At 39.1% G+C, this 26,279-nt stretch overlaps 1 protein-coding gene across 3 annotated transcripts in view; it reads left to right on the top strand.

The window, feature by feature from the left end:
- usp10 (ubiquitin specific peptidase 10) overlaps window positions 1–17,965 on the top strand; it is a 28,202-nt gene extending 10,237 nt beyond the window's left edge. Inside the window, exons 4-15 of one of the 3 annotated variants that reach the window (XM_042490405.1) lie at window positions 297–356; window positions 2,590–3,810; window positions 6,891–6,982; window positions 7,515–7,624; window positions 7,711–7,769; window positions 9,330–9,433; window positions 9,875–9,974; window positions 10,998–11,178; window positions 12,799–12,964; window positions 13,673–13,817; window positions 15,279–15,344; window positions 15,958–17,965. In XM_042490405.1, coding sequence (XP_042346339.1) covers window positions 297–356; window positions 2,590–3,810; window positions 6,891–6,982; window positions 7,515–7,624; window positions 7,711–7,769; window positions 9,330–9,433; window positions 9,875–9,974; window positions 10,998–11,178; window positions 12,799–12,964; window positions 13,673–13,817; window positions 15,279–15,344; window positions 15,958–16,145 — 2,492 coding nt within the window. In that variant the 3' untranslated portion in view covers window positions 16,146–17,965. Of the gene's footprint in view, window positions 1–296; window positions 357–2,586; window positions 3,811–6,890; window positions 6,983–7,514; window positions 7,625–7,710; window positions 7,770–9,329; window positions 9,434–9,874; window positions 9,975–10,997; window positions 11,179–12,798; window positions 12,965–13,672; window positions 13,818–15,278; window positions 15,345–15,957 lie in introns of all 3 variants that reach the window. The other 2 variants (XM_042490327.1, XM_042490484.1) reach the window with 2 other exon arrangements.
- The last annotated feature ends 8,314 nt before the right edge of the window (window positions 17,966–26,279 follow it).

Below are 26,279 nucleotides of genomic sequence, written 5' to 3'. Positions count from 1 at the left end.
GTCTTAAAAATGTATGACTGAAACCCAGGCTAAACTGACCTGACTTTCTTGGCAGGGAGATGCTTTTCATGTGATTATGTAATATACAGTATTTATACATACAGTATACCTATATTGTTTAGTATGGATTACATATATATATGCACATCTTGACATTTTCATTATTTTAAGAATACGTTTTAATTTTTTACATCTCGGGCCACCAAATTAAAAATGTAATAGCAGCCACCTGTCTTTGAAATGGTACCAGTTTGCACATGACATTTGCCTTACCTTGATTTGTATTGATTATTTAGGAAGTTACTGCACTCCTGCTGTACCTTATATTATGGAGTCTATGGGACTGCAGGTTTGCGGTGAGTTGAGGAGTCTGACACCCTGTGGCTTGACTAGCTGTTGTACGTTTGCTGTAAAACTCAAAATCCAGGTTTCAAAAACTGGTGGCTTTCTTAAACCTTGCGCCTGTATTCTTTCTCTTGCCTGTTGGTAAAATCTGTAGAGCTTTGCATGCTCAAGATACTGTGAAGTATCTTATCTTCTCTTGCATATAATGCATTTTCACCACTGCAGGGCTCCCAGTTGAATACCTATTGGATTGAATTCTCGTATGATTTAACAAATCACGGCTTATTTACTAAGGGCATAGTGGTGGTTGTATGTGATTGCTAACATGTGTGTACATATTTGAGCCTTGCTTCGTCAAGGTTTTACTGCTGAATGCATTTTACAGCCATTTTAGTGAGATTTCAGTAACACTAACAGAAGATCTTCTAATCCCAGTAGAGGAAGTAACTGCTGTTTTTATACACTTTAACCCCTGCAGAACGTCAGGGTTTACAGTTTGGGTGAACAGCCGGTTGTGTCATGACAAAAGCCACTTGGATGATTTTTCTTATTTGCACTTACTAATGTTTCCTGTTTGTTCACCTTTTTTCACTTTGCGCCTCTGCATAATAATTTACTATTAAGCTGCCTTGCAACACATTTTAACTGAACAATGAAGTTTTGAAATGATGACCTAATTTGTTTGTGCACACTTCTGTTCTACATTTAAGGGAGTAAGAGACACTTGAAAATGGTAATATAAAAATGTACTCCGTTTTTAAGAAGTTATGTTTTTTGATGTACAAACTTGATGTTCAGTCCATGATAAAAGTATTCAGACCATTTGACTTCTGACATATCTCAAAAATATATATTTGAAATTCATTCCAACTTCCTGAGCATTTCTCAGTAACATATTAGCTTCCTTTGTGATAATATTGGTACACCGACAAACAGACAAACATTTTTCTTAAAATCATATGTTCAGATCAGATGTCTTCATCATAGCAGGTCATCAGACTGCATGAAGTATTTGGGACATTCGCATTTATGGTAAATTTACGGATGACATTTGAATGTCATTTTAGGTCTCATAAGAGAAAAATAGTAATAACAATATATATAATAACAACATAATAACAATATATATAATTTTGCACCCTTATAGTTTTAAACCCTGCCAACACAGTTAAAAAAGTTGTAAACAGTCTAGAACTAAACTTGGCCATCTGTTAAAGAATATTGTTAGAATATTTTTAAAAAAAAACTTTGTTAATGTGTGAAGGTAGGTAAAGCCATAAATGAATGAATAAGGTAGGTCTGTTATGTCTTGTAGTGTGTCATCATTTGTCTTGTTCTGCTTTGTTTGTACACTATTTTGCAATTAAATGTGCGCAAGCCTACCTTTTGTTAAATGATTTTAGATGAAATGTTAATTAGTAAAAAGTTACAATAAGCCGGTGAGCCTTGTTACTGCCATTAGCCCACATTAGTAATAAGTACTGAACAAAACAGATAATAAATGTAGAATATTTTGCTTTTGTGGTAGTTTAGCTCAAAATAAATGTGTTAAATTTAATAATTCAATACATTTAAATTGATTTCTATACATTTCACCTTTTATTGAGTAAAACATGCATTATTAGTACATTTTGGGCTCATAAAATGTGCCAGTCATTTTAGAAAGAAACTTTGAATTGTCCATACAATCAGTTTTCATCAATACTTTCCACCAGTCTCGTGGTTTTTTTCCCCATCAGAACCATCATTGAAACGGTTTTAACAGAAACTGCTAATAAAATCAGGGCAGTTAACAGATTATCTTTCACCACATAAACTTATGTCACTGCTTTCCAAGTCTGCCCATTCGATGGTTTTCTGCCACTCAGGAAATGAGACAAACCCTAAAACTAAATTGTCTTTTTCTGCCTAACTGTAGTTACCCTGATTCTGGATATGTAAGCAACATTCCTGTGATCCACATAAGTCCAGAAGGAATGTGGTTCAGTTGAGCACAGACACAACAGTAGTTGTTGGAGCTAAAAATAGGTCTGTCAGGATTTGTTTCTTTTTAGTTGGATGTCTGATCCTGCCAGACAGCTCCCATGACCCCTTTTGGGTGATGTCTTAGTTGTTAAAAAATAAGGACTTTGTAACAAACTCATCAGCAGAGAGTAAAATACAACAGTGTGTGTTTTTATATTTAGGCTGTATTTGAAGGCAAAATTGTGTGTTTCTAATTGATTGAAATGTCATCTGCAGCAGAAGACTATCAGCGCATTGAGTTTGGTGTTGACGAGGTGATGGACTCCAAGCCTGTCGGGGTGAACGATCCTTTATTCAAGGTGTCGAGCACCCTCAACCCCCAGGCTCCAGAGTTCATCCTGGGCTGCCAGCCGGCCCAGAAGGCCCAACAGACGGCTCCTCCAGCAGCTGATGTCCCTGATGGAGCCGACTTCAACTCGCTGGACGGCCCTGACTCAGAGGCCTCAGCCATGGACAATCACCAGGCCTGCCAGGACATGGACGGACTCCCTGGCAGCCTGGGACAGCGAGAGAGGAAGAAAAAGAAAAAGCGGCCGCCGGGGTATTACAACTACCTGGAGGGCAGCAACAGCAGCGGTGCAGCAGATGGGACGCCTTTGACAGCACTTGTGAACGGACATGCAATGGGCGGCCCACACCACAGTGCTGAAGATGTGGATGGTAAGGCGTTGTCGGGGGCTGAACTTTCCACCCCCGCACCTGTCTCAACGGTAACATCTACAGCTGCTGTGGCAGCAGCCAAGTTTGCCCCCTCACCCACTGCCAATCAGAGGACTTGTGATAGCCCTGATGACTCTTCTTTGGACTTAACAAGTGGAGCTGCCTCTTTATCAGATGGCAACAATGCAACTTCCTCCTCTTCATCCTCCTCTCAAAGCAGAGGGATGACAGAGGGACCGAGGACTGCAGATCAGCAGCCAGATCATTTGGCTCCACAGAGCCCTGAACTTTCAGATACTCCACACAGCCCCCGCTCCAAATCCCCTCTTTCTCCTTCAGCTGCTGTGGCCACCCCCTCTGTCGCCACTTCCATTACGACTACTGAACTGGAGGGAAGGGAGCTAGCAGACAACGGGGTGGCCAATGGGTTAGAGGAGACTGATACTCCCGTCAGTGCAGACGAACACAAAGAAGACTGTGAGAGTGGGGAGCAGGCTCAGCAGGTCTCCCCAGACTCTGCTGCCCAGTCGGTAGTGACAGAGCAGGCCCACTCACCTGTGATTCCAGCTGCACCTACTGCCAACCTCCCCAAATCTTGGGCTAGCCTCTTCCACAACTCCAAGCCTCTGCCTGGGAGCCCTCAGGCCTTTGTGGAGGTAAAGAATGTTGTGGAAGTTGTGTCTCCTTCCCTCGCTACGCCAGAGCAGCCTGAGAAAGTTGGGGAGGTCAAAGAAGGCCCTGTCCATGTTTCAGAGGATCCTATGGCCCCTAAACTTGCAGGTATTATGTGAAGATGCTCATTGTGTATCTTTAAAACAAGCCCGTCATACCTGTTTTCTGCTGCTTTTAGCCTAAAGAGTTTTGCTGCAGAAGTACATTGCTGTGAAATTCTCTTCCCCTCCACTTGGTGGCAGTGTTGAGACAATTGTACTGCATCTGCTGTTTGTGTTCCTGTGTGAGTGTGAGGTTTTAAACACATGGTGTTTTGGAAGAGGAAAAGTGACTAGTGACCAAACTTCATATTCTGCTGCTCATTATCCTGCATATCATATATATTAAGCTTGAGCTGCTCATCTCAATAACTCGTTGCCACAGGTTCATGTTATTAACATGTTGCTCTCATGTTCAAGAAATTCAAAAAACGAACACTAGATGGTGGTAAAACATTGACAATAGCTGTCTGAGATCAAGCCATTAGTCACATTTGTGTCACTCAAGTTACCACACTAACCAACACTATTATAAGTCAGCCTTTAAAGGCGCAGGTGGGTGATTTTCTTTTTCTCTCGAGGCATCTTTCTTTGGACAGTAATCCTATGTGTAAGAGTGATATTTAACCCCTTTTTAACTGGATTGACATCACTTTTCTTTTGCTGCTCTCAGATGCCTTTTGCAAGGATTTAAACATTTGAACCCTGCAAAAATGGGTTTGATTTCTTTCGGCAATGTGGGAAAAGGCAAGAAGAACCTTATTAAAAAATGTACTGTGAAATAGATTTAGAAATTTATTGAAAATGAGCAGAGGAAAATTGTCCAGAAAACTATATTCTCAATTATCACAGTGGTAATTGAAAGTTATGTAGATAATTATTGTTATTTTTACGCACTATTTCCCTGTCATTTTTAAAAATTTTTTACTGTCCTCCTGTTCTTTCCTTTTTTTGTGCTAATTTTCTTGTAACTTTTACTAATTTCTTGCTTTTTTTTGTCATTTCTTCACAAATGCTCTTTGCCTTCTACCATTGTTTTCGAAAGAAATCAAGCCACTTTGCTCAGATTTCAAAGGGTTAAAGAGGGACATGTGGCATCTTCTGTGCAAATGTATATTTCATATTTAATGTCATGAGGTGGTTAAAAGTGCTCGTTGGACCATTACTTCAGGGTGCAGTTTAGATACTATAATGTGTGATAGTTCACTTAGCATTACCGAATTGCCACACTTCGCTTTTAGCTGTAATTTAGATGAAATTTGACATGTTGAATAATTTTAGTAATCCTAGGGACATAATAGCCCGTCACAAACAACACAGACTGGCACACATGCCGTAAAGTCTGCAGAGTTGCAGCGTCAACATTCATTCAAATGAAACAGTAGACTTTTTGCCAAAAAAGAAGAGTATTTCTTGAAACATCTCATTGATCAAGTCAGGCTAGAAAATAAACTGAGGCCCAACAATTATGGTTTGGCTTCATGTGAAGAAGGATCAGTTGCAGCGAACACACAAACGAGCACAGTTTAGTGTGATTTGAGATCTCTTCAGGGTTCATTTAAGAACTTGCAAACAGTTACAGGAGTATTTTGCCCCACCGTGTAAAGTCATTCTGAACTGTTTGTTTTTGGCTATCTATCTTTTAAAAGCAGTGTGCAATATTTGAGTTCCGTATGTACTAGATCACCTGGATTGTGATGCACGTATGCATACATATGGGTTGCTACACAGTTGAAGGACATTTACCACAGACCTCTTTTGTGTCTGTCTACCCAAAACACGTTTTCAGCACATTGTCTTGTTTTTAAGGTGCGTAGCCTCTAGGGTGATATGCACATTATTATTTTTACTGTCACTATGTGTTCCTATTAGAGATGTAAATTTTACCTATGCATGCAAAGGAACCAGAATACCTTGTGGCTGTATCTTTATCTGAAGATCAAGATTTTCTTAGCTTGACGGCCATTAGTCAATTCCAGATATGTTAAAGCACTAGAAAGGCTGAAATTACATATATTGAAAAGAACCAGTGGGTCGTATTGACCCTCAAGACTCTTAATCAGCAATGAGATTACAAGCAGATGAAAATTTTCTCCGCTATTCTGAAAATGCGCCTTACCAGTATTTATGCCTCCGCACTGGGAACTTCCAAGGTCGGAGCCATTGTGTTTTTGGGTTGTCAATCCATTTGTCTGTAGGTCCGGCCCAATATTTTTTTTTTTTATTTAGCAAAAAACATCCACTTAGACTGAAGGATGGACCGATGCGGTTTTGGTGGTGATTGGTCAATGTTCAAGGTAACGGTGACCATGTCTGTCTCATTCTTGTGAATGCAATATGTGAAGAACAGCACATTTAATGGAATTTATTCAAATTTGGCACAAACGTTCAAGTGGACTCAAGAATGAACCTCTTAGAGTCTGGTGGTCTGGAGCGTCCAGTAGCTCAGTTGGTAGAGCGGGCGCCCCATGTACAGAGACTGTGTCCTCGCCGCAGCGGTCGTGTGCTCGACTCTAGCCTCGACCCTTTGCTGCATGTAATCCCCTTGCTCTCCCCCTTGCACACTTACTCTTTCCTATCCATCAAAGGCCAAAAAAGCCTCCCAAAAATATCTTAAAAGAATCTGGTGGTCAAAGGTAAAAGTCACAATGACCTCTTACTTTGTACTGATGATGCAATATGTTTTGGGAAAACTGTAGTTAGATTGTTACCATATAAGTACTTTATGTACAGTCGGAAAGATGCATAAGATTGCACATCTTAATGATCTATTTTTGTTGCCTAATGTGTGTATGTCACTGGATTAATAGTCACAGCTGCAGAGATAAAATGAATGATTTTCTTTCCATGACTCGGTTGCATAAAACTAAGTCCACGTTACCATGGGAGCTGTGTTACTGAATGACAGTCTCCCTTCCTAGGCGTGGTACAGTAAGCTCCTGCTCTTATTCCGACAGTTTCTTGTGTTGTTGTCACAAGAGGTTGAAAGAGAAGAAGGAACATTTGTTGTTCGTTTGGTATCTGCTGTAGTATTCACTGCTGTATCAGAGTGCTAAACGCTAGAAATGATTACTGAAATGTGTTTTCATTGTTTGTTTGTGTTGTCGAAGCTACCATGTTTAAGAACATTGTGTCTGTTTGAATCCCCAGAACTTATTGAGAATGTGAAGTTGATACATAAACCAGTGTCTTTGCAGCCGAGAGGACTGATCAACAAGGGAAACTGGTGTTATATCAACGCTGTATCCTTTCACTCTGCTTTTTGCTGCACCTACCCCTTCAATAATGTGTCTACACATGTGTATGTTTTGCTGCGGGTAACGTAGCTAGATCTGATATTGGTGCAAAGCCAAGTCGCACAAAAGATAAATGGTGTCACGTCCACGGCAAGCTGGTATGTCTTTAAAAAATACCGTGCCATTGTGAAATGTAGTTGTTTGTCCGTGGCAGACACTTCTGAATGAGTTTCAGCTCTGCCAGGAAATTTCCTCTGAAGCCAGGAAAATACAATTTTTCTTTCGAGGAAAGCTCAAAACACGCTACTTAAGACCAATTATGTAAGAGGTTTATGGAGACTGCTGAAAATTTTGATTCAATTCGATTGGAAAAAACAACTTAAAATCTGAAATAGAAAAAAATCGTAGTATTCAAACTCTACAAAATGACACCAGGGGTTCTTCAAATTAGATCGAGTGGTATCAATTTAGGAATATTACAGCAGCATGTCAAAATTTCTCCTACATGCCGTTTTCCTCCCTGACTCTGAACACTCAGACCCTACAGGCCCTGATTGCGTGCCCTCCCATGTATCACCTGATGAAGTCCATTCCTCTGCATAATGAAACGCAGAGACCGTGTACCTCCACACCCATGATGGACAACTTGTAAGTAGCATTTCTTCAAGCTGAATTCATTGTGCCAAAGTATGTTTTCCTCAGAGACATCATAATTGTTTCTTTGTTTCTGACAGTGTAAGGCTGGTGAACGAGTTCAACAACATGCCTGTGCCATCTAAAGCCAAACAGCAAGGTAAGACGTTACACCAGGGGTGTCAAACAATCGGTCCACGGGCCAAAACCGGCCACTTAAAGAGTCAGGTCCAGCCCAGGTGACGACTTTGCACACTTAAAAACGATGCACAGGGTTCCCACAGTCACGGAAATCCACAGGAAAAGTCACATAATTCACAATTGCATTCTCCAGAAACGGAAACGTCATGGAATTAGTAAAAGTCATTGAAGATTTTGGAGAAGTCAGGCAATTATATAGTGTGTAATGAAACTGCTACAGTTACCTTCCATAAATAACCTTCCACTTATTATAACTTAACTGCAAATTTATTTTTGGAGCTGTTGATGTAATGTAGCTCTAATATGCGTAGATTTGTGTTTACAAGTCAATGTTTGGCATCACTTACAATTATTCTTATTCCTCCCTCACTCTGTCTCTCCCTGTATGCCAACAAGCTGATATTATGTGCGAAGTAAGTTTGAATCTGATAAGTTTGAAACATGTTGTGCAGTTGGGGCAAGAAAAAATAAGTTATGGGTCCCCGAAAAGCCATGAAAACATTTTGAAATTTTGAAAATGTGTGGGAACCCTGGATGCACATAGTGAAGGTTGGGGAACAGTAAGTAGCCTGCGTCATGTAAAATGCTGCTTTCGAGGCTTTTCCACTGTGACCAGAAAAAACATAAACATTAAAAAAAACATTAAATACTTGTGGTTATATTTAAAGGTTCAACATTGTGCAAAATGTTGTTGTTCAGCAGTTTCAGTACAAAAGACTCAATCAGACATGTGTCTTGAAATGATACTGGTATAATCCTGTTGCTATGGCATTGCCAAAATTTAAGATTTATAATTTGTAGGGCTGGCTGATTCATCATCATAGATTACGGAAATACGTTGATTTCCAAAATGTGTGTCATAATATAGTAAGCTGCACCTGGTCTAAGCATGGATTCCTCTGTTGAGCAAGCTCCAGCCCATGACAAGTGAGAAAACAACATAAGAAAATAACTTTTTAGATCGTAAAGATTGATTGAATAAAGATTATTTAAATATTAAGACAAGTTTTTGTTTTTTTATTGTGGTAAATTAATCGTCATATTAACTAAGTAATAAAAATATATTTAGTCATGGATAACGTAGTTGTTAGAAATTAGTCGTGAGATTTATCAGCGAATAGAAAAAGTAACTGTCAGATAAATAGAGAAACAAAAAATTGTTTGGTGGACCACTAATAAATGGTTTCTATGGCAGCGGATAACTTAACCTGCTGCCTGAATAACTCTAGTTTGATGCGGTGATGTCAGCATTACTTCACTACAGTGGAAATGTATGGAAAAATGAACATGCAATGACAGTTAGTTGAAGACTGACCAAGACATTTTGATGAAGTCACGCTCATTTTTTCCTAAGACATCTCAGGCTGTTCATTATCAGTTTTGTATACGCAGTGGTTTTACTGGTCCAGCCCACTTGAATCCAAAATGGGCTCTACGTGTAGCCCGTGAACTAACCAAACACATTTGGTTTTATTTTCTGTCCTCATCACTGATGTGTGATTTGAATCTGTGTCCACAGCTGTTGGTGATAAGGTTATGAAAGACATTCGGCCCGGTGTACCTTTTGAACCGACCTACATTTACAGACTCCTCACTCTCATCAAGTCAAGTCTCTCTGAGAAGGTAAACTATGCTGCCTTTTGAATCAATTCACATTAACTGCATAGGTGTTGCAGGTTTTTTTAATGATCACACTCTTTTAATACATTTCCTCTGGAACATAGCGTGCTGGAAGGGAATGTCCTTTTCTTTTTTACACATTTTTCAGTTCAGAATTTGACAGCTCACCTCAATAAAGGCTGCTGATGCGTTATGCATGCTTAGTCAGTTCTGATACAATTTTTAAGGAATGAAATTGCATAAACACACTGAGATTGTTATCTTTGTTAAATTTAATGAAGCTGACGCTCATCCTGTCTGGCTTGTTAAACATGCGTCCCAGTCTGTTTACCTCAGTGAATGACTGTGCATGCACATTCATAATAAACCTGCATTTTATTCGACAGTAAGCATTCTTGGATGAGTGTTTTAATTCGTGCTGATGTCCTTGTGCTTTACTCGCAGGGTCGACAAGAGGATGCGGAGGAGTATCTTGGCTTCACTCTCAACGGACTGCACGAGGAGATGCTGGCTTTGAAAAAACTAATCTCGCCTCAGGAAGAGAGTAAGCATCTTTTACCTCTTCCGTATCCAAACCATTTAAGATAAGATCATTGCAGATGTCGTTTAATTGGATCAGTCTTCTTTGTGTATAAGGTACAGAGCCAGTTTGTAGTATTCAGGGGAATATACTGGCAGAAATGGAATAGAATATAACAAGTGTGTTTTCTTTAGTGTATAATTACCTGAAAATAATAGATTTTGTTACTTTTGAATGAGCTCTTCATATCAACACAGGAAATCACCATGTTGCACCCCCATGCTCCAAGAATGGCCCAGAACAGACAAATCAAATACTGACTCTAGATATGGCCGTTTGTGTTTTCGCATCAGCCGCTGTCTGTGACGAGCCGAACAGCGTCAGAGAAACACTGATTTGTAACATGAAACTGCTTTATTCAGTGTTTTCACCAGTTTTAATCACATGGTCCGTTTGTTTTGGAGAGGAAGAGACCTCTGTGGATAATTTGGTTCCTGGTAAAAACCTCCTGAAAAAACAGAAATCTATCCAGGAGAAGTTTCAGCTTGTTGCACTGTAGTCCTCACCACTAGATGCCACTAAAATCCTACGCACTGTGCCTCTAAAGATGATTTCTTGTGTGAATTACTTTGTGCATTATCAAACTGCAACAAAGATCAAGTATCATGCTGAGCTTGTGAAGTTTTTATGCTGTTTGTTGGTTTATCCTGACCAATTTTTGTATTATTTACAGAAGGGAGAAATATGTCTTTGCAACAGAGCAGATGTGACCTGACACACCTAATGTTTCTCAACAGTCTCAGACTATGATAAATATTCACTCCGCCCCACAAATACCAATGTCACCTTTAATAACTTGTTTACACTTATAAAATTAAACCTCTGTTATAATGCAGTGATTGTAGTGTCAGTTAAAGTGCTTTTGTGTTTTCTGCAGCTTTAAAACCAACATAAATTCAGGAGAAGAGTAATTTTTACGTACTTAAAGGCTGTTTGACGTGATCATTTGACCTCTAACATATTTTTTCTTTGTTTTTTTTTGGACAGAACCTCCCACACCCAACGGCCCAGAGTCCCAGCCAGGTGTGGAGGAAGATGTTGCTGATAAGGAGGAAGAAGGTAGTGAAGACGAGTGGGAGCAAGTTGGACCCAGAAACAAGACCTCCATCACTCGCCAAGCTGACTTTGTCCGCACACCCATCACTGACATATTTGGTGGGCACATCAGGTACGTTGACAGATCGTTGTGAAGATTTGTTTCAGAAACACATTTTTATGTGAATTGAAATAGAAAGAGTTTCTAATGGCCGGTGAACGTGTGGACTGATTTCTGCATGTTTTTTTTCTCCATAACATTCTCTCCAGGATGGTGCTATAACTAACACAAATTCAGCTGGTCCTTGTGAATTTTACAAGACCTTGCAATTTTGTCCAAACACTATTTAAAACTGTTTAAAACTGGCAAAAACTTAATTGTAGAGCAACGTGCAGTATGTTGATTTGCTCAGCCCATCCTTGTCCCTCCTTCTCTTTCGTAAAGTGAGATTGGTAATCAGCAATTAGCTTGCTCTGATAATGCAGTGTGCTTTTGTGAATAGTTGAATCTGAGTATATACAGAGAAAGATGCACATTTTTGTGCACGATCTCTCGTCTAATATGTATACATCATAGATGCATTATTTTTAAATCACTTGTATAAAACTAAGTCCATGTTACCATGGGATCTGTGTTCCTGAATGACAGTCTCCCTTCCTAGGCGTGGTACAGTAATTTCTTGCTCTTATTCAGACAGTTTCTTGTGCTGCAGTCACAAGAGGCAGGAATAGCAGAAGGAACATTTGTTTTGTGATTCGGGACTGATCTGTAATAATATTACTCTGATAATATCAGTATGCCACAGTGTTAATATAACTGAAAGAATGCTCTCAGAACAGAAAAATACTGAAAGGTTTTCATTGTTTGCTTGGGTTGTTTATTATTGGTGCATAGTTTCTTAGAAATTTCATAACAGAGCTTTATGCTCCTTTTGGATATGGCTTCTGTTTCCAGTTAATACATCAGCCTTGAGAGATAATTGTCATCTTCATGCCCCCTGCGCTGCTGACGCAGATTCCGATTGAAAGTTTCTGACTTCTGTTCACGGTGGCATCACAAATCAGTCCGCCACCAGCCATTTCAAGCTTTTGTCCAACTTGCACCACAGTCCTTCAGCATAACAGCTACCGTGGGCCGCTTGTGGTCAGAAGTCTGGACAGCAAGACGTGGGGCACACATTCACAAACAAAGGTCTTAACTTTCAGACAAATTGGAAAGAACCTGTGCGGGTGTAGCCTGCCTAAATAATATGTTCTGTGAGGTTCTGGTCTGGCACAGTCCTGGTCTACACAGTGTCTTAAAGGATTATTTTCTCAGAAATGGTTGCAACCAGAGAGACATGGAATACAGGAGTGTATGTTTACAGAGTGTGGTGTGTACGCCCACTGAGGCTGGCTCTAACCCATGAGCTGTTCAGGCACGAGTTACAGTATTTGGTTTGTGATTCACTGTTAGTGTTTGAAAATAATGTTTCCCAATTAAAGTCTTTACAACATCAACATTCGCCCATCAGAAGTAGTAAGAATATTAGATGTTTTTTTTTTTTTAACTTTCAGATCTTCCCAGTCATGTGTTGCAATCAGGACATGTTGCTTGAAACAATAAATGGTTCGCTTGTAAAAACCAACTTTTTAAGCAAATGAGTAATTATTTTTGTATGAAATTATTTAAACGATAACCTAATGGTTATTCCTATTAACCCAATGTCTTGTATCTTTTAATATCTAACCTTCTATTTTGTTTTTTTCTCAGATCGGTGGTTTATCAACAAAACTCTAAAGAGTCGGCCACTTTGCAGCCTTTCTTCACGCTGCAGCTGGACATCCAGTCAGAGAAGATCCGCACGGTCCAGGAGGCCCTAGAAACCTTGGTGGCACGTGAATCTGTCCAGGGCTACACCTCTAAAACCAAGCAGGAGGTATGAATAAAGTACACTATCAGCAGCTATGTTTTAGTTAATTAGTGAGCATCACATGTTAACAAATTACAAAAAAATCAGAGAATTAAAATGCTCCTAATAGTTATTTTTGTGGTCTTGATTTTCGGGGTGTTTGTCTGTTATATTGAGATAGATTTCCTATTTGATTTACTGTCATTGAAATGTGTCTGTTGACAGCATGTGCATTAATGGTTTAACATGCAGAGTAACAGGCAAAAATACATATTGAAACAATGGATTTTCTGTGACTATCTTTTATTATTTCCTTGGGTCTGAGAACACAAGCCCTCACACCTAGAGAAGAAAACACTTCACAACTGGTTCAGGGAGCATCTGCTCTACAGCTGTATTGTGGGCATCTTTTTATTTTTTACATTTGTTTTTGTAACAAATCATTCTGGTCTTTCTCATTTCTGAGACAGTCAGTTTTGGTCTGCAGCGTAGCTCTAGTCTTCTGTATTTTTAAAAGCCCCAAAACTAAATGATTTTAACAGCCCTACAAGCTGTTTTATTTATAAACAGTTTGTCTTGTGCTTGTTTTGTTCTCTTACCTGTTTTGTTTAGCAGAAGATTTAATGGCTATTTTTATTAAGTCTGCACAATACGCAAATATTTTAAATATTTTATCATTATCAGCGACACTTTTCTGATTGCTGGTCTTTCTCGTCTTTTTGTCCTCGTTTTCAGATCGAGATCAGTCGGAGGGTGACTCTGGAAGAGCTGCCCCCGGTGCTGGTGCTCCACCTCAAGAGATTTGTTTTTGAGAAGACTGGAGGCTGCCAGAAACTGACCAAGAACATTGAATACCCCGTTGACCTGGAAATCAGCAAAGGTATGGACCCAAACTCTACCGAACACACCAGGCCTTTAACTTGACCCATGAGCTCCGAGTGATTACAAAAGTGTAACTCTCACACCAAGTTCATCAACAGTAAACATATAACTTGGTGCAAGTTTACCAGCAGAGGAAATTCTGTTATCATACTGTAACTTCACTATCAAAATGTGGCCTTTTTTAAGTTATGCACCTAATCATGACAGCCTTTTTGCATGTAAGCAAGATTCCTTGATGAGGGACGAAATTATGAAACGCAATTAAACATGTTTCTCATTTTATCTGAGGATGAATAATTCCATGAGATGGCCAGAAAAACCTCAACTGTTGGTACGATTTACAATCTAAAAGATGGTTCTCCAGAGAAGAACATAGTAAAAGAAGACAGAGTGGTGTGTCTTTTCTCCAGGGCAATGAGCTCTCTGCTCAGCTTGTGGGAGTGAGTCATGAAAATGACACAACATTATGCTCTGATTGAATCAGGTTGCAAAATCATTATCTTGCGTAGCTTAAGTAAGAGATTTGTAGACATCTTTGGTGGCTCAGAATGAATCAGGGTGAAAATGTTGCAGTGAAGTTTTGAAACTGTTTTACCGTTTTGTATTATGACATCTGAGCCCTATTATGATGTACATTGCACTTTACCAACATGTTGCAACACATGCTATATTTTATCAGAATTTAAAGGTATACTACACAGGAGTACGCAGGTGCATAGACTCATACGAAATGAATCCTCCTCAATCATCTCATACTAACCATTCAAAGTGTGTGTATTTATATGCAGGGACTCTTCCTCTGCCTTTTCCTTCTTGTTTTTTTGTGGGGTTTTTTTGTAGAGAGGTCAGTGGTTAATTGTTAATCGGATAACCCCTGAGAAAAAATTTGACTAGTTATGCATGTCAGTGTTTAGGTTAACTGTGCTCCTCTTCGCTTTACTGCACTGCACACCAACCAGGTCTGATGGGAGCCAGCTAGCAGCATCACTAATTTGGTGATTACCAAAACCCTCCTGGCCTGAAAGCTTTGCTTGGGTTATTCATCCTGGTGAATAAGCAGCGGTCGGAGTGACGCAGTAACAGGAGGGAAACACCATTTGATGGGGGAACACATTTCAATGCAACGCAATGTTTTGGGTTATGAAGGCAAAATTAACAGAAGCTGGCATCCATAGTTCGGGACACAGTGCGCAGGTAAAGTCTGGATTTCATAAAAAAGTAGCAACCAGGCACCAGACTGTAGCAGCATGTGTCTGAGGGGAAGCTATGAAAATGGCTGACACAGCACCCAAAAACACCAAAACAAACACTAATACAGCGAGTTTAGGGTTGGCTTTCACTGTTTTTGGCAACACTGTGCAGTAAAGTTACCCAACAATTCCTGCAGAGTATGCCTTTGAAATGCCTTTAAACTTGTTGGTCTCATCAGTGGATTTTCCTAATCTTGATTTCCTTTCAGATCTCTTGTCCTCTGGAGTGCGGGGCAAAGTTGTGAAAGGCCAAAGAACTTACAGGCTCTTTGCAGGTGTGTTTGTGTTTTGTTGTTCATATACTTCAGTCACATTGTTAAATCTGCTGCGAGGGACGTTGTAATCTTGTCAGTTTCATAACATATTGTCATTGTGGGGGTTGTTAATTTACCATGATGTGGCCCAAAATTACAGTGCTGTGTTGAACCTGAATACATCTGGTTGACAGTCGTCCTTTCATTTCACATCAGGAAATACTTTGGGATCATAATCAATGATTAAAATGTTTTTGGAGAAAGTCTTTGTTTTTCGTAGTTTTCCAAGAAATGGTTCATCCACAGCTGCAGTAAAAGCTCTTTGTAATTAATCATGAAATCATCTGTTGAGCTCTCTTCCTTTTTTTAGTCCCACAATTTTGATTAATGAGTTTTTTCAGAGCCAAAGCATCGAGAGCAGCCAATTTTATTTTGGTGTATAGAATCATTAAAACAGTCACAGTATCCATTATTTAAGCTGCATTGCACAGCATTGTGGGTAAACCTTCAGGGTAAAGTGTTCATAGTAAAAGCTGCTGACATTGCACAGTCTGACTTTGGTGTAAAAGATGAGTAATGCCTTTTAAATATAATATTTCTCAAATGTGTTTTCCTTGTCTCTCATCCAAACCAGTTGTCTATCACCATGGGAACAGCGCGACAGGCGGTCATTACACCACGGATGTCTTCCACATCGGTCTTAACGGCTGGCTGCGCATTGACGACCAGACAGTGAAGGTCATCAACCAGTACCAGGTGGTGAAGCAAACTGCAGAGCGCACCGCCTACCTGCTGTACTACCGCCGCGTCGACCTGCTGTAGACACACGCATACACATCCCAACACACGTGCAAGAATACCCGAATATATCCACCAACGCACACAAGACATACATGCTCCAAATGCACTCGTTGACAGGACAGTACATCTCCACACGACACAAACACACATATAAAACTAATGAACAGGAACACTGCCCAACTTGTTCTCTTGCAAGATTTTCCTCTTCTTCCCTCCTGTACCCGCTTTCCTGAGAACCAGCTTTTCCAACACCTTTTTCCTTGTCTCTTTTTTCTTTTTGGAGGAAGAGAAACAAGCTGCATTCACAAAGATTTCCCTGTGACTGCTCTCTCTTCTCTGTGCACCACTGCTGTTTTTTTTTTGTTTGGTTTTGTCCTTTTTTTGTTTTTACTTTTAAAGCAGCGAGGAAAGGACTGTTGAATAGTCAGAGGTGAGGTTGAGGTTTACAGGTTCGGACCTGAGACTCACCTCGGACTGAGCCCACAGCGCGGCTCAGATAGCAAACAGTGGACTCACACACAGGAAGAACTATCTACCACAGGCTGCAAGTGGACCGCTGGGGTAATTTGAATAACCTTTTTAAGGAAATGATAGAGTTATATCAGTGTTTGCCTTTTGTCGAGGGGGAACTGTTGGCCTAATGTATTTGCAGCAGTTTAAAAGCCTGTCTGAATTTGCCCTCGTGCATTGAAAAGACCCAGCACCAGCATTTATCATGAGTCTCTCCTCCCAAGACCAGATTGTCTTCTTTGCCACCAACACAAACTCACCCATTTCCTCACTTTTACGATGCTTTTAAATCTCGGTACAACTTGAGCCATCAAAAACGGGGGGGAAAAAACGCTGAGGTGGTACATTGAGAAATGAACAGCTTCCTTGTTTGAGAGATCCTTGTTATGGTATCTGGGTTTAGATTTAGAAAGACTATCTAAAAATAAAAAAAAAAAAATATTAATGCGCTTTAGAATTTAATAACAAATATGCTTCTGTGCACAAAGTATAAACTGATTGATGATTACGATATGACAGGCAAATGCATTTTTTGCAATTATTTAGATAAAAAAGAAAAAAAAAAGGAAAAAAGAAAAAAAAAAAACCTAGCTGACTGAAAACTCGTTTGGGTCCCAAAGGGCTGTGCTAGTTTTTAGACTCAGTTATTGCACTGGAGAGATGGCAACCAATCAAGACAGATTCCACTGCAAAACCTGCCCTTGTTTACTTTGTACATTTCCTTCTCTGTCCATTCTTTTTTTGTCTTTTCTTGTCTAAAGGTTCCACCTGTGTATAGGTGGCTTATCAGTGTAGTTTTTGAGCCACACCACCCCTCTTACCCCCCAACTCAGCAGAAAGCGGGGGCTGCCTTAGGTTCAATGTGTGATGTTTTTCCACTCAGTGTACAAATCTAACCCTAATCAGGCGCCAACAGCAAGTCTAATGTCTGTGAGGAGTTAGGGGAATGTACCTGACACCTATGTATTTACTCTTTTGTGGTTCAGCATTTCCTCCTAGTCGAGGGAAACTGAGCGTTGAGGGGAAGTGGGACTACATCTGTGCTAAGCTCTGCATAAAAAAAACAAACCTGGACATGTGCACAAAAGGAGATGGTGTTTGCTTTTGTTGAAGATATTGATTTTTTTTGATCATTCATTGATTGTGATTTAGTTTTGAGTTACTAAAAGTTGTTTTTTTTTTCTTCTTTTTGTCATTGATCATTTATTAGATGTCCCCATGCTCTCGCTCCCTTAAGAAAAAAGTATGCTTGCATTTGAATTGGTGTTTGAAAAGAAATTACACAGGCTAAAGCACAACAATGAATAAAATTGAACTAGTTCTTTGCTTGATATTTATTTCCATTTTTCTCATTTTCTCTTTTTCATTATTTTTTTTTTTTCCTGTTCAGGACCCAGTTCATTCCAACCACCAGTGTCAGAATCTCAGTATTAACACTTTCAAAACGTAATCAGCTCAAGTATTCCTACACAATTTCGGCTTGTGTACTTTCTTCATGAAAGCCCTCTTTTTTGTTTCCTGCATAGTTAATAGAAACAAGGTACACAGGTGAGAGGGTGGTTTTCCCACATTTTACAGCTTCAGATTAAAGAGATGGTGCAGTGTAAAAACATTAAGTATTTAACTTAATTTAACACGTCCCTCACGGTGCTTGGCTGTAAATTCACAACGACTGATTTGTTACAATTTGAAGTGAATATTTTTCATACTTTCACATTAAATTATTTTTAGCTTCTATGTAATTTAACATCATTATGTGGTGCAATTGAGAAATTGAATTTTTCATGCAGCTTTCAAAGTGAGAAACCTTCCCCAGGTAAACCAAAGGACAACATTAATATAGGCCCCTGCTGCCTTTCCTCCACTATCTGTTCAAACTTTATTTTGCCTTCTCCATCTGAGGTCTCGTTGCCATGTCTGCGACTCATTCCACACAGAAAACGGAGGCATGCCGTTTAGACAGCAAACACATCTTCTAACTTAAACCATAGTTCAGTTGTGCTGCTGGCTTTGTAGTCATTTCTGCACAAATTGTGACATTGTTGATTTGCATATTTTTCTTTTCCCCTTTTTGAAGAATGTTTGGGAGTTGGGACTTTGAACGGACACCTTGAGCTTTCTGTTGTACAGTTTTATCTCAGTCTCTCATGGCTGGTCAGGAAATGTGCTGGTGAAATGCTTCAATAATGTCTCTCTTTTCAGTATGTGCTCCTAACACTATTGTCTGCTGGGAATTGTTGGGATATTGACCTAAAAAACAAAAGAAAAAAAAAACAAAATCTATACTGTCTTTTAATTTTAAGCCTCCAGCATTCTATTTTGTTAATTGTTCAATAAAGGATTGTGCAAAAAGCAGTTTGCTAATGAAGTGTAGTCAGAAGACTACTTGGCTTTCTTATAATACTGAAAACATCTGCAGTCTCTACACCCTGGACTGGCCTACAGAACAATGTGCACAATAAACCAAAACAACAAAACGATCCACCGAGTCTTGGTCTACCACACGCTGCTAATTGCTCTCTTGTTCCTGCATGTCAACATATAATATGTGTAGTATTTGTAGTATGTTGTATCTCCCCCTCCTGTGGTCTCGCTGGCGGCCTCGGTGCCCACACTGCTCTCTTTAGGGCCGTGGCTGAGCTCGCCTCTGTTTGCTTTAATGGGAAGCAGAACCCATCATTGAAAAATTCGCTGTGTAAGGTTGTTCTGCCCTTTAGTATTCCTTACTATTTATTCCTCCCTTTCTATAGCTCGGCCGTCCGCCGAAATGTGGCTTTGCACTCAAAGTTACAATCAAGAGAAGTATTTTCCTTGTTAAACTCAGAAGGCAACTACAAGCGATCTTTTTTTTTTTTTTTTTTTTTCACAGGCCCACAGCCTGAAGGGCAAATTACATGTTTGGACATCCACTGATAGACCACCTGCACTCCTTCAGCCATACGTTAGGCATGCGTGTGTGTTAGCCTGTTCCTTGTGGGCCTTTTTGAGGCCTCTGAGCATGTAGGACATATGTATTTTTCAGCATAAGCCAGTAATTTTAATGTTCATAGTATTGCAGCATAAAACATGTAGCAACAGAATGGGACTGCGTGCTAGTTTTCTGTAATATGAGCAGGTAATTGTGTCTTTTAGATAATTAAAGTGCAGCGGATCAAAATAATTAGAGTGGAGATGACCAACCCAACAGAGTGAAAGCTGGTGCAGCAGCAGATGAAAACAATGGGGCCTTGTCGCATCTGTATGCTTCTCTGCTCCACAACCAATGTATGAGTCATGTCTTTCAATGGACAGGAGACGGCCATTAACCGCCGTGCTCAACCGAGCAGCAACCATACAGTTCAGTATCAGGACAGCCGAGTGGTGGAGCATTGAGATCTACTTCACCTAAAGGCAGATGGACACAGACTTCAAAAACACTCATAATGAAGTTCCTTGGTATTTTGAAGGGATTCAGAGAAAGACTCAAACTTCAGTCACAAATTTGTTGAGATCCGTCTTTGTTGGCACGTCTCCTTTTCCACGGTAACACATGCATCTGACAGGCGTGACATATCGAGATCCTGAATAACCCTTTGAAACCTGAGAAAATTTGCTCGATTTCTTTCAAAAACACAGGGAGAAGGCCATGAGCAACAAAAGACAAATTTGTAAAAAAAAAAAAGTACAAGAAAATTACCTGAAAAATATATTTTTTAAAGAAACAAAAATTATATGTAATCATGATACATTTTTCCCAAGCTTTTTTCTTTTTTCTCCATTCTTCCTAGCATTTAAAAAATATTTTTTTTAATCTACCTTTTTCTTGCAACAGTCTTATGAAGTTGCTGATTGCATTTTTTCCCATGTTTTTGAAAGAAATTGCACCAATTTTCTAAAAGTTCCATGTTGTGAAAGGCACCTGAAAGCAAGAAAAGTGATATCGCTCTAGGTTTTAACGGTTTAAACAGCATCTTTACGACACGGATTTGCCTTTGGATGGACACGATAAAAGGCCACTCTAAAATGTGCAGTTTGATCACACAACACAATGCCTCAGATGTCACAGTTTTAAGGAAATGTACCATTGACATGCTGACTGCAGGGATGTTATGCAGAGCTGTAGCCCATGAGTTGAATGTTGAACAACGACAAGACATCTCCACTGTTATTTAAGTTAATTTGGCAGTACATCTAAACGAACTCACAACTGCAGCTCAGGACCATCTCAGGACCTCCACATCCAGCATCCTCACCTGCCAGATCGTCTGAGACCCGCCTCTCGAACAGCTGATGCGACAGCTGGTTTGCACAACTAAATCATTTCTACACATACTGTCAGAAACTGTCTCAAGGAAGCTTATCTGAATGCTCATAGCCTTCGCCACGGCACAGTAGCTTGTCATTGTAACTGACTTGTCCAGTTTTGGGGGTGTACCTTGAAATAAATAGAAACGACACTGGCGATGTCTGATCATAGTGAACATTGAGTTCAGGGACAAAGGCTCTGGCAAACATTCCTGCAGTCAGCATGCTAATGGTACATTGCCTTAAAAATTGTGAAACTTGTGGCATTGAGTGATCAAACTGCACATTTTAGAGAGTCCTTTTACTGTGACCATCCCAAGGCACACCTGTGTAGTAATGATGCTGCTTAATGAACAGCTTGATATGCCACACCTGCCAGGTGGATGTTTGTCTTGGAAAAGGAGAAATGCTCACAGTTTTTCAACAAATTTGTGACTGAAATTTGAGAGAAATACACCTATTGAGTGCATGAAAAAGGTCTTAGATATTTCACTTAAACCTGTGAAAAATTAGACCAAAAAAAAGATGTTTTATTCAAACTTTTTTAAGTGTGTTTTTTCCCAGCTCAGTGCAAACCCTTGGAACCTGGCAAGAAAGTCACATAATGGAACACGCTGATGCCAAAGAGGTAAAATACAGCATAGCACTCAACAATAAAAACCTGTAACTGAAAAACACTAAAATACTACATTTCAAAAGTTAAGAGTCCACCACTAAATTCATGGTAAACCCATATTTTTTTGTCATTATGCAATAACATTAAAACAGCAGTTGAATTACCTCTTTTTGATATGTTACACTTGCAATTTCTTGCAAAGGTAATGGGATTTTACAGTGACATTTTCTTGGTTTGGAAAAGTCATGGAATTAGTGACAATTATTAAATGTTTTGGAAAAGTTGTTACATTTTGTTGTGTACAGTAAAATTATTACAGTAATCTCCTGTGGGTAACTTTCCATGTAATGTCACATAATGGCAATTTTGATTTCTGTAGCTGTTGATGTAACGTAGCTTGAATATGTGTTGATGTGTGTCATCTTGTTTACCATCACTTGCGTTTCTTATTTAATCCCCATCTTCTGTTTGAATCTGATATTCTTGTTTACAATTTATTTTTTTAAATTAAATTTTTAACAATTAAAAAAATTGACAAGAAAAAATGATTTAAAAAAAAAAAAAAATTTTAATTACATTTTTATCAAGAAAATCAGAAACTGAATCTGATATATTTGAAATGCACCAGGCATGTGGGAAATGAAATAGAAAATTAATTCAGGTTCCTTGAAAAGTCATGGAAAAGTTTTTAAATTTTATCCATTAAAATGTCTGGGAACCCTGAATTTAGTGATATAATTATTTCAACAATTATCCATGACTGATATATTTTAAAATTAATATTTTAAAAACATCATGTGCCCCCTGCAGTACTACAAAGTACCCCAAGGGATATGTGAGGAGGCCTGAAAAAAATCTTTAAATTAAACATTTTAGGAGGCAAAAAAAATCACTCCTTAGTGGGACTGCTTGTGTCCAAACAGAGGGTTCACATGAAGATATATCTTAATTTTAAGGGTTTGAAAGCCAAAATACACAATAGTGGCACTTTCCTCCTGCGCACTGTAAATAGCAGTTACTTCTGCCATGACTGTTGGCGCTGAAGTTTCTTGGTGAAACTGCTGGCCTTGAAGCTGGAATGTGCGGCATGTTTGCCGTCTTTGCCAGTCCTCCATTCAAGATGTTACAAACCGCTAAAGCTCCACTATGTAGGCGTCTTTATCCAGCATGCTCATCTTGTGTTCCTGCATTTGACTAATCTGGCCTTCCACCGCCTCTTTATCCTCGGAGGAGTGATCTTTGTGCACTTCCTGTTCCGTTTTGATCTGCCTCGTTCACCATATGGTCTTTTCATTCAGTCTCCCCCAGTTCTTCCTCCTCTGAATCTCATTTTTGTGCGTCTTGTTTAGAGGTCCACCAGTGCTCTACAGTTTCTGAGAAAAGTAAACATTATGGCAACGGGAGTTTCAAGGACCTCCACAAGCCCCTGTCCAAATAAACCACCTCTCAGATTTGGGTGTGGAGAACAGACCTGCAATGTGTGTGTGTGTGTGTGTGTGTGTGTGTGTGTGTGTGTGTGTGTGTGTGTGTGTGTATGTGTGTGTGTGTGCAAATGGTGATTCCCCTTAAGTTTCACAAAAAAAAGAAAAAACTCCAGTCCCACCTGCTCAAGATTATATAATGCCAAGAAGTAAACAGAAAGGGGATGTTTGAGTTTTGTAATCCTTGTGTTGTCCTCAGCTGAGACCGATAAAGAGCTGCTGGTTTCCAGTTTCCATTTGGCCCTCCATGAATTATGTATCCGTATTGATGCCACCGAGAAGTGAGTAACACTTCTGAGAAGAAAACCCTCTGTTCCTTGGACTCTGGAATACAGTCATCAACTGTGAGTAACATGATTACGAATGTTTGTCACACGGGGATGCTTAGGATCGGGAAATGCAGATTGAAGTTTTGTCATTTGAGTATTTACCAAAACCCAAAAATTATTATCCTGAAAATCTATTTAGTCATAACCTGGTCCGTTGTCTGAAAATAGTATTTCCCAAAGTACAAGACAGGTAAGGATGTACCTCTGATTTCCCACCCATTCCTTTATTTATTCATCTGCCCCCTCTCCCCTTCATCCCCTCCTTCTGTCTTTTGTTGCAAGTAACAAAGATGCTTAGGGAAAATGTAGTGAAGTAAAAGTGAAAGCTCAGAAATACAAAAACTCAAGTAAATATACTCCCCAAAAATACTTATGTACTATTAAGAAGTAGTAATACTTTGTTACATTACACTGCTGACTACAGCTGCCATAATTTCACAGGAACTTTAGTTACAGTGCATTTATAGAATCTCTGTCATGGTACATTACCAATCCCATAAAGAAAATGATAGTGCTGAAATAAAGACTTGTCCAATATCCAAAAAACTATACAACGCAAAGTATGAGTTATCCAATAAAGAGGACTGATGGCTGTTTTTTTGTTGATGGAAACCAAGGCAGAATATAAAGTATTTCCAGACAGTGTGCTGCTAATATAGATTGACCCCATGAGGTCATCCTTTGAGCTCCATCTTGAGTTTTTCATGTCTTGTCTCTCAGAAATGTAATTGCTAGTCATCTACTCTGCAGGACGTTAAAGACAGACAGCTGATGCATGACGGGCCAGACTTCCTGTCGAACATGTATTTTGACTGAGTGCAGAGCCCAAACTGGCATTCCTCCTGAGTGGCTGTGCTCTTGTAAATATCTGAGATGTTTCAGTCTGAAATCAAGCTCAATATGGAATAAAATGTTAACTATTTTAGCACATAGCGCAGGAGAGGAGATAGGAAAGTGACACGTGATGATCCCTGTTTTCAATGCAGGAAATCTTTGTTCTCCTTTTAATCCTCCTATAATTATATGAAGCACTTTAATACTGATAATACATGTTCATGTGATGAAGGTGATGTTTGGCTATCCGCATTTGGGGCTCTCAAATACTTTTATACCGTGTTCCCTGAAACAGATTAAGTTTGACCCCAACTAAGAAAATTGTAAAACTTTGTTTTAAATGTTGGCTGTACGCGTGTGCTACAGACTGATGACCTGATGACATCACTTACAGTCAATGGTATTAAAAATAAAGGTGGAGTCCACAATTCAGGAGAAAGGTTATGGGTATTTGAACTCAACACCCAAACAGTCAGTGCTCCTTCAGAAGCTCTGTTTTATTGCTCCTTTCTGCTCCCACTGCCTTTCTCTTCATAAATTCATGGCTTTCCCCCTCTCCTGCACGATGCTGAACGCCCCCTGTTGTTGATTGACTAGAATGTTGTTATAGCTCAATGCTAGCAACTTTGTTTGTTTCCCATTTACAGAGCAACAGGGGTGTTTGAACGCTGGATTTATTTTTCAGATAACACAAAGAAACAAACAGCTAGCGTACCATGAGGAGATATTTACTAAATTTGACAACTGTATCGAATTCAAATCGCTGATTGCACCTTTAAATGTGCAGAATAGTAAAATTATATGTAATATGGTGTTATTTTTCCACTTCCCCCCCTTTCATCTGGATAGATTTATGTTTAGATAATTTGTCTGTAACGGCAGCTGCAACCAACTCGAAAAACATCAGGATCTGATTACTTTGTTGTGCAACTTGTGTTTGGTTGGAATGAAACTCTGGATCTGGTAAACAAATATGCTGAAACAACAAAAAAAAACAAAACAACAAAATCTGCTCTCATTTTCACAGAGATGGTTTTGTAACTGCTTCATGGATCTTTTTAATGTGTCACAAGTAGTAACACATTTTTCCTCTAAATTATCATGTTTATCAATGTTCATACCACTTTTAAAATAAGGCAATCAACAGTGTGTTGTAACAAATAGCTTTATTAACACTCAATGAATCATTCACTTATAAGCCATTCATAAGAGCAACCTCTGGGCTGTCAGATTGTGGAAACACTTCATAACTTTTTAGACATGTTGAATGCGTATTTTTAGAGAAAGAGCTGCAGATGATCTGTAAGAAAACCAAGACAAATATCAGCAAAGGTAATGATTACAACCCTTAATTCATGACTTTGTAATTTTACTAAGTGGCTTATTTGAAATGATAATGGTTAATGGAATATCTACAAGGCACAGGTTTTGTTTCAAAATTTGGAGGGGATCATTTGGGGGGACCTTTGACAGATTTTGTGCATACTGGTGATTTGTGATACAGCTACTTACACATTTTTTAATGGGGGAGACAATTACACATGTTCTAAATATTGAGAGGGAGGACGTGTAACACCCCCCCCCCTTACAAAAATAAATAAATAAAACTAAATAAAAATAAAATCTACAGGTATGAGTATTTTCGATACATTTTAACTGGCCTGGCCAGAACCTGAAAATATGCACAAAAAGGAGTAAAAACAAAAGTAAAACGACCTGGAAAAGTGATGAAATTGATTTACATATGCATGATGAAGTTTTCAGGACATTTTCCCTCGTTTATTTTTTTCGAAAGTGCTTATTGCCTTTTCCCCATGTTTTTGAGAAAAAACAAACCAATTTGCTCAGGTTTCATAGGGTTAAATAGCTTGTGAAAGTCGTCTGAAGGCAGCAGGAGAATACTGATCTAACTCCAGGATTTTAAAGGGTTAAACATTAATAAAGCCATTAGTTTCAACTTATTGAACACTTTATGAAAGGCGCCTTATTAAAAATAGTAAATCAACCCAAACGATAATAACAACAACAGATTTTTAAATTTTAGTTTTAGTGATTTTCGTGATTTTTCGTTTAGTTTTAGTGGTTTTCGTGATTTTTTAAA

Source organism: Plectropomus leopardus, chromosome 1 (assembly GCF_008729295.1).
Source record: "Plectropomus leopardus isolate mb chromosome 1, YSFRI_Pleo_2.0, whole genome shotgun sequence".
Classification (NCBI taxonomy): Eukaryota; Metazoa; Chordata; class Actinopteri; order Perciformes; family Serranidae; genus Plectropomus; species Plectropomus leopardus.
Note: the sequence above shows the minus strand (reverse complement) of the source record. Positions and strands in the feature narration are given on the sequence as shown.